Source organism: Dasypus novemcinctus, chromosome 10 (assembly GCF_030445035.2).
Source record: "Dasypus novemcinctus isolate mDasNov1 chromosome 10, mDasNov1.1.hap2, whole genome shotgun sequence".
Classification (NCBI taxonomy): Eukaryota; Metazoa; Chordata; class Mammalia; order Cingulata; family Dasypodidae; genus Dasypus; species Dasypus novemcinctus.
The window spans coordinates 100,328,255-100,337,613 of record NC_080682.1 but is presented as its reverse complement, the minus strand read 5'-3'; the positions used below and the strand labels follow the sequence as shown (position 1 = coordinate 100,337,613).

Below are 9,359 nucleotides of genomic sequence, written 5' to 3'. Positions count from 1 at the left end.
GCTGAGCAAATGTTGGACCATTTGTATATATTCTTTGGAGAAATATTTATTCAGGTCTTTACTGATTTTTCATTTGGGATATTTGTCTTCTTATTATTGATTTGTAAGTGTTCTTAGATAAAAGTCCTTTAGATATATGATTTGCAAACATTTTTTTTCCCATTATGTGGGATGCCTCTCACTTTCTTGATGGTATCTTTTGATACCAAAAGATTTTAATTTTAATGACATTAGCTTATCAATTTTTATTTTGTTACTTTTGCATTTTGGTGTCATATCTAAGAAGCCTATGCATAATCTAAGATCACAAATAAATTTTTCCTATATTTCCTTCCAGAAGTATTATGGTTTTATCTCTTACTTTTAGAGTCATGTAGAATTTTAGGTTTGGAAACTACTTCAGAGACATTAAAGTTCATTCATGGAATGATATCAATTTTATCACATGGTATTCCTAAAAGCATTGATTTTTATCAATATTATTCCTATCAATGTGTATTGAATAAGTTATGAAATGTGCATAAAGTTAAAAGAGAACATGTGGAAATTATCAAGTTTAATGGATAGTCAGGTGTAGAAAAACTAAGGAAAAGATGGTTGTGTTCAAATAGCTAAGATGTTGCTATTTTGAAGAAGAATTGCATTTGATCTGTGTGCCATGTCGAGGGCAAATCTAGAGCCAGCTGGAAGCTATCCCATGGAGCTTGTAACATGCACCTTATAAGAAGTAGTGCCCTAATATGTGGGTTAGCTAAAAATAGTACAGAAGCAAGCTCCTAACACTAATTGACAAAAAAGTCACTTCATCAGAGCACAAATACTGCAAAGGGAGCAGGTGCTTTCGTTCAGTCATTCAGAAAATATTTCTTGAGCATTTACTGGGTACCAAGCTTAGGAAATTAAACATTAAGCACAACAAAATCCCTGATCTCAAAATGCTCAGTCTTCTGAGAAACAGACAAGTGAACAGGAAATTAAAGAGTGTAAAGACAAATCTAGAATGGTTTGAAAGCAGATAAAGAGGGCAACACATTATTTGGGGGATAAGGGAAGCTGTCTGGTAGGTAATGATGTCTAAATTGACACCTGGATTCTAAGTAGAGTTGCTAAGCAATAGGTTTGCTGAGGTGAAGTGTGAGAGAAAGTGCAAAAATAACAAAGTTTGGAATCAGAGAGCTCACGTTAGAATATTGCCGATGTTCTTTCATTGATAAATTTGGGATGGTGATAGTTACAGCGACTCTACAAGGTAGTTAAGATCTAGCCCTTAAAGGATCCCCCAGGTGTCAGACCCTATACTATGTGCTTTAAATGAGTTATCCTACTTAATATGAAAATTATGTTACTTAGGAGATGCCTTTTTTTAAGACAAGGAAGCCAAGAATTAGAAACATTAAATAATTTGCACTATTTAATAAAATGGAAAAGCAAGGATCTGAATTCCATTTTGTGTAAATTTGTTAAAATTCCATTATGCTACATATCAATGCTTCTCCATGAAGGTGAAAACTGGTAGTTTAATTTATGAAAATATTAAACTGTAGTGTTACAAAACACATGTGAATTACTAAAATTGGCAAGGATTTATGTGACTTTTTTTCTCACAATCTATATACTATCACTGTTTCTTGGACTCTAATCAGTCACATATATGTATATGTGCTAGGTTTGAAACACGATATCTGATAGATATAATTGCTTTTCACTTATTGTTATTTTTGTTCTATTTAAGACTCATTTAAGACTTGTAAAAATTTAGGGGAGATGGAAAAAAAAGGAATTCCTTACATACTAATTAAAAAAATTATTAGAGGAATTGTTCATTTACAGACAAACCATGCATAAAATACAAGATTCCCATACTCCACCCATACCACCAACAGTTGCATTTATCTGGAACATTTGTTATAATTGTTAACACTTTTTTGAAATCATACTAATTTTTTTAACAGTAGTTACCTTTATTGCGAATAGCTGAAAGATTATTTAAATAGTATAATCGACTATCATCCATATTTTACATAAGGTGTATTTTTTCCTATATACCACCCTATTATTAACACCTTGTATTAATGTCAGGAAAGAATTAATTTCAGGAAAGAATATTTTTATATTTATACTATTAACTGTAGTCCATCATCTATTAATATAATATGGTTCATTGTTTATATAGGCTTGTTTATCTTTTAATATTTTTATTCTAGTAACATGTATGACTTAAAGATTCCCCTTTTAACCATATTAGTCTATATAATCAGTGCTGATAATTGCACTAAAAATAATGTACTACCATCACTACCACCTCTTTCCAAACCTTTACAATCAACCTAAATGCAAATTCTGTAGAAATTGCACATCCAGTCCCTATTCTCTAATCTAGCTATCCCCTGGAAGCTTATATTCTAGATTCTAACTCAATGAGTTTGTTTATTATAATTACTTTGTATCAGTGAGATCCTACAATATTTGTCATTTATCTTTTTGTGTTTGGCATATTCCATTCAACATAATTTCCTCAAGCTTCATACATGTTGTCGCATGCATCAGCACTTCATTCCTTTTAATGGCTGAGTATTATTCCATTGTATGTATATACCATATTTTGCTTACCCATTCATCAGTTGTTAAACACTAGGTTTGCTTCTATTTTTTGGCAATTGCTAATAATGCAGCAATAAACATTGATGTGCATATATCTTTTCAAGCTCCTGCTTTCAGCTCTTCTGAGTATATGCCGTGTAGCTTGATTGCTGGATCATATGGCAATTCTATGCTTAGCTTCTGGAAAAACTGCAAAATGTCCTCCTAGAGTGGCTTCACCACTCTACATTTCCACCAGCTGTTAATGAGTGTTCTTTTTTCTCTATATCCTCTCCAATGCTTGTAATTTTTTTTTTTTGAAGTAGCAGCCAGTTAGTAGGTGTGAAATGATATCTCACTGTAGTTTTGATTTTCATTTCCCTAATAGCTAGTGATATTGAACATTCTTTCATGTACTTTTTAGTCATTTGAATATCCTCTTTGGAGAAATATCTAATCAAGTCTTTGCCCATTTTTTAATTGTGTTGTCTTTTTATTGAATTGAGTTGTAGTATTTCTTTATATATTTGAACAGTAAATTAGATATGTGATTTCCAAATATTTTCTCCCATTAAGGTTTTTTTTACTTTCATGATAAGAACTTTTTATGCACAAAATTTTTAATTTTGAGGAGGTCCCATTTATCTATTTTTTCTTTCAATGCTTGAGCATTGAATGTAAAGTCAAAGAAACCATTGCCTAACACAAGATCCTGAAGATGCTTCCCTACATTATCTTCTAGGAATTTTATAGCACTGGTGTTTATATTTAGGTCTTTGATGATGCATTCTGAGTTATTTTTTGTATATGTTGAGATATAGGGGTCCTCTTTCATTCTTTTGAATATGTGTGTTCAATTCACCCAGACCATTTGTTGAAGAGACTATTATTTCCCAATTGAGTGGACCTCCCAACCTTGTCAAAAAATCAATTGGCCATAGATGTGAGGGTCTACTTCTGAACTCTCAATTCTATGACATTGGTCAATATGTCTATCTTTGTGGTAATACCCTGCTGTTTTGTTAACTGTAGGTTTGTGATAAGCTTTAAATTCAGGAAGCACTGGTCTTCCAATTTTGTGTTTTTTTTTTTAAAGATGTTTTTGGCTATTAGGGAGAACTTAACCTTCAAAAAATTTTTGATAATTGGCTTTTCCATTTCTGCAAAGAAGAGTGTTGGAATTTTACTGGGATTGCATTGAATCTGTATAGTTTTGAGTAGAATTGACATCTTAACTATATTTAGTCTTCTAATCCTTGAACATGGTATGCCCTTCAATTTATTTAGGTCTTCTTTGATTTCTTTTAGCAATATTTTCTAGTTTTCTGTGTACAAGTTCTTTATATCCTTGGTTAAATTCATTCTTAGATATTTGATTTTTAAAAGGATTTTTTTTCTTAATTTCCACCTCAGATTGCTCATTACTAGTGTATATAGAAACAGCATTGATTGTTCTGTGTTCCTAGAGTGGAAGGTATTAATGAAAAATCCATTTTCAGAAGTGCCATTTATCTAACAAAAAACTTATTCCTAAGGAATCTTTCTGATATTAGAATTTCTTTTTTATCTACTTGTGCTTGCAGTGTCACTCTGCACGCCTATGTTTTTGTGCACTCTTTATAGTGAAATTGTTGATGTTGTTTTCTTTTTGACCTGGCAAGCTTGATATTGAAATTATATGGCAGGAATATATGAATATTGAAAAATATGAAAAGAATTTTAATATGGTATAGTTTCATATCTGTTTTGGAAAAGAGACCATTTAAGTCGGCCAATACTGTGGGAGTTTAGACTCAGTTATTCTACAGAGAGAAAGACCTAAAGATATTTGTTTTTCATAGGCAGTGATAGAAACAAATAAATTTTATATTGTAATAATAAACATTTGTATCTTCATATAAGTCAGTGGCTCCCAAAACCGGCTTTGTATCAGATCCTTCTAGGGAATATATTATAATTACAGATTCTCAGGTTTTATCCCAGAAATAGTAATAGAAGATATTCTTGGAGCAGAACCCAGAAATGTGTATGCTAACAAGATTCTCAAGCAATTATTCAACACTTGGCCCTAGTCCATAATTCTTATGTGTTTGGAAAACACTTCACAAACAAAAGATAGCTTTCTCAAAATTTGAATGGCAATTAAAATGTAATATAGTGAATCCTACTTTCCCAAATTGACTTGCATTATCATTTCATATGTTACACCACATTATTAATACTGATTTTACTTATCTGCTATCATTTTAGTTTTTCTTTTTCCTATGTATATCTATGTCAGTTAGTTTATTATTTATACCATGGTGGCAGTAAGTAGAATTGCTATTTCAGGTTCTATGTATTTGCATTATTCAACATTTGTGTCTTTATTAATTTTTCATGAAAGATAGCATATCCATAGTAAATATTTTGATTAAATTACATGTTTGCAAATTATGTCTCTCACTAGTATGGTGAAATGAATCATTTACCCAATTTATACCTGTTCTTGCTTTTTATCTGGATTTCTATGGGAGTGAACACATTGTAAATAGGATCTCTTAAAGATGTTATTTTATTTAAGGTGTGGCCAAACAATAAATTTGGGCCTTAGTCTGGAATACTTGGATCCTTTTTAAGCAGAAAAATTCAGAAAAAGAAAGACAAAACCACAGGGAGGAACAATAAATTGAAGTCAATAGAATGGGGAAAAAAAGGAGAGGGCTTCATCATGTGATGGGAAAGCCAAAGAAGCCAAGGATTGCCAGCTAGAAGAACATGACCAACCCCAAAGAAACCAAGCCTTTTAGCCTCCAGAACCATGAGTCAATACACTCCTGTTGTTTAAACTAACCCATTGTATGGTATTTGTCAAAGCAACCTGGCAAAACTAAGACACTAAGCACTAAACCCATTGAAGGCAAGAAACTAGCCTTGTTTATGTTTATATTGTCAACATCTGTTCCATTACCTGGTTAAAAGTAACTGCTCAATACATATTTGCTTGTTGGAAATTGAATAAAAATATAATTTGGGAATGTCATCTCCTTAATCTTATTCCTTACATTCTTATAGTCACAAAACTTCCAGGATTTTCATGTGTGGTGATGCTTCATATGGCAAAGTATGCCAGTGACTTCTCCTCCACTGTAAAGATATAAGTCAGTTTGCCAAAATATCAGGGGATTAGACTGGGCAATGAGCTATAGTAATTGTGGCAGAACATTTAGATTCAGTGGTTGATGTGAGTAAAGACTGGGGAGGCAAATATTAAGAAATAATATTCTTCAGCTTTACTAAGTATATGCAAAATAGCTATCCTGAGGTGGCTTACTAACTAGACATGACACATGTGTAGAGCACTAGTCAAGGGGGTTTGGAGCCACAAGGGCTAATGTCTGAAAAGGTGTTGAATGGGATGGATGTTTTTAAGATAGTTTTATGTATTTCTCAAAATAGCAGTCCAAATGTTCCTATGAAAGACTTACTGTCTGAAATTCATATGATAAACATTACTTTATATTTTATTTTATCCAAATGCATGTACATAAATATATAGAAAAAGGAAAGACAAAAATTAAATATGCTATGGATACCTATATAGAGGGTGGAAAGAAACTGACTTTGGGGAATATAGCATAAATGACTTTGAATTTTTTGTAAAATCTTTATAAATGACAGCATATTATTATTTGTATAATTTTAATTTGTTTCATAACCTTTAAAAAGTTCTGTTTCTTGTATGAAAAATAGAAAGATAACAGTGACAAGACTGCAGTTCTGAAGATGTGCAAGGAAACTGGTATGATGATTTTGTATGAATATTTTATATCCTAGACTACATTTCTGAAATTATAGATAAAGAAATACTGAGTTGTAAGAATAAGCAAGAAATAGAGTGCCATTAATGTGGGAGCAACTAGAGAATGAACAGTAAAGGGGTTTCATCAGTTTGTTCCTTTGAATTTTTTGTAAAATCTTTATAAATGACAGAATATTATTACTTGTATAATTATTTGTATAAGTATTTGTATATTATTTGTATAATAATATGGGAAATTTTAAAAAATGACCTGATCAGCAGTCTGTTGGGAAACTTGCTATTATAAATGTGTGTGTGTGTGTGTATGCGTGTATGTGATTATAATTTTTTTCCATAGTCACATGGGGTCATGGGTCTGTTATAAGTTCCATAGAGCATGAGGTTCTAAAATAGCCCTTAAGCTATATGGTTTTAAGCTGTCAGAACTATGATCAACTGTTAGATAATACAGGCAGAGAATATTTGGTATCTTATATCGAAAATTGCAAATGTTGAAGGAGAAGTTAGCTCATTGGTTTTCTTAGACTGCTTAGTATGTGAAATGAGAAATAGAATGATGAAAATTTGAAGGAAGGAAAATTCACAGAAGATTTTAGTTATCTTGGACAGGAGTTGTTGCTTCATTTAGTTGACATATAAGAAATACACATGGGAGGGAAGTTTGCTTTTAAATTTTATTAAAGTTGTACATTGAAAAATTAATTCAAAATGGTGGTTTAGGGCAAAAACAATTTAGAGACAGGAGGTCAGTTAGTCAATTACTCATCTATTAGAATAGAGTACCTGAGAAGTAATGAGAATCTGTATTTTGGTGGTAAAAACTGAAAGATTGTCTTAGAAAGAAGACCTGCATTGTGGAGATGTTTGAATTAGATGAAGTCTAGCTCCTCTCAACTCTAAAATTACATGAGTTCACAGGTTCAACTTAGGATAAATTTTAACTGCCTTTGGAAAAGGTCTTTGAATGAAGTAATTGTTGAATACGTGTGCCCTTGGGACATAAAAGTTTATGCAATGCTTTTTGAATCTGCTTTGTTTTAACACTGTAGATGATAGGGTTCATCACTGGGGGAATCAGCAAGTAGATATTAGCTATGAGGGTGGGCACATAGGGTGGGGCATGTTTTCCAAATCTGTGAACAAAAGACAGGCTGATCAAAGGGATATAGAATATAGCCACAGCAGTGACATGAGAAATGCAGGTGCTGAAGGCCTTTTTCCTCTCCTCTGAGGATGCAATGCTGAGAACTGAGTGAATGATCAGTATATAGGAGAGCAGGATAATGATGGAATCAACTCCAGCAGTGCAGATAATTGCAGTGAGTCCAAATGCACTATTGATCTTTGTGTCTGAACATGAAAGCTTCATCACATCAGGGTGGAAACAGTATGAATGGTGAAGAACATGGCTATGGCAGAAGGACAAACGCTTAAGAAGGAGGATTAGTGGTATCAGAATCACAGTTCCCCTGGTAACGACTGCCACACCAATCTGTGCAATCCTGGCATGAGTTAGAATGGTAGCATATCTCAAGGGGTTAGAAATGGCCACAAAACGATCAAAGGCCATGGCTAAGAGCACTGAGGATTCCATGAATGTGAAGAGGTGAATGAAGAACATCTGTGATAAACAGGCATTGAAGCTGATCTCCTGGGCATTGAGCCAGAATATTCCCAGCACTGTCACCATTGTAGAGATGCATAAGCCAACGTCAGTGGTAGACAACATGGAGAGGAAATAGTACATGGGCTCGTGGAGGCTTGGTTCAGTGAAGACAACAAAGAGGATCAAGGTATTTCCAGAGAGGGCAGTTAAATAGAGGCAGCAGAAGGGAATGGAGATCCAGGCATGGGCCCATTCAAGTCCAGGGACTCCCGTCAGCAGGAAAACAGGGGAAGAGGAGTTATGGAAAACTGACATTATGGTTTGCCTGAGCAGAATTCTCTTGGAAGATCTTGACTTTCTAAAATTAGAATTTCTAAATTATTTTAACTAAAGTTTAATAAACATTTAGTATAGCACACAAAATTTAAGACTATAGCTCAATGAAAATCCATCTGCATGCCACCACTTAACCACATCTAAGATACACACACCCAAACCACACATATATATTTAATTTTTCTTTCTCCAAATATTCTATTATTCATGAATAGGGCAAGGCCTAAGAAAATATTTGAACATCTTTGCCTTGGAATTTTAGAATTGTTGAACTCATTTAGAGTTATTAACACTAAGTGAAACTTTTATTTACCACATTTAATAAGCAAGGAAACATCTCTTTTCAGAGATTATATAAACATAACAATATACTTTGGAGAAGGCCAGTTTATCACATGTATTACTAGTGGGAAGATGCTTCAGTTCTCAAATGAGTCTGAAACTTTATATTCTTAATTTGTAACCCTACAGTACTGCCTACTTTAGCATTTTATAACTTGCCTCTATTGTGGTAACAATCCACAGCCAAATAATATTCCTTTTAACCTGAATTACCTGCCTCTTAATCTGGCTTTTGAGGTTTTGTAGGATTATTGGGATAATTAATATTGTGTGAAAAAAAGCATGTGTCATGCATTGTCCTAAGTATTTTACATAGATTATTTAAGCTTCATATCAAACCAAAAGAGAGGTATTATTTATACAGATGTATAATGTGAGAATAAATTGCCAAAGTAATAAAAACTATGCATGCTCCCACAGCCTGTGCTGGTAATGACTAGACTACACTGTCTACTGATAATAATAGTGAATCACAATAATAAGAAGATAATCTACATCAAATAACAATAAAATTATGTATTAATAGATAAGGCAAATGTGGATGAAGTCTCTGTGTTTATAAAACCATTAAATATTTAATTTTCTATGGTTCATTGCAGAAACAATTTTATATCATGATTGTATAGGTATTGTATGATATGTAAATAAATTAATGCAACTTATTTTGAATAAATAGTAAATTCTTAAGCATAC

At 32.7% G+C, this 9,359-nt stretch overlaps 1 protein-coding gene across 1 annotated transcript; it reads right to left on the bottom strand.

The window, feature by feature from the left end:
- Positions 1-7,319: 7,319 nt before the first annotated feature.
- Positions 7,320-8,303, bottom strand: LOC101436472 (olfactory receptor 51F2-like). Its single transcript, XM_004447175.2, has one exon. It carries the CDS (start codon positions 8,301-8,303, stop codon positions 7,320-7,322), a length of 984 nt encoding a protein of 327 aa, XP_004447232.2.
- Between the last annotated feature and the right edge of the window lie 1,056 nt (positions 8,304-9,359).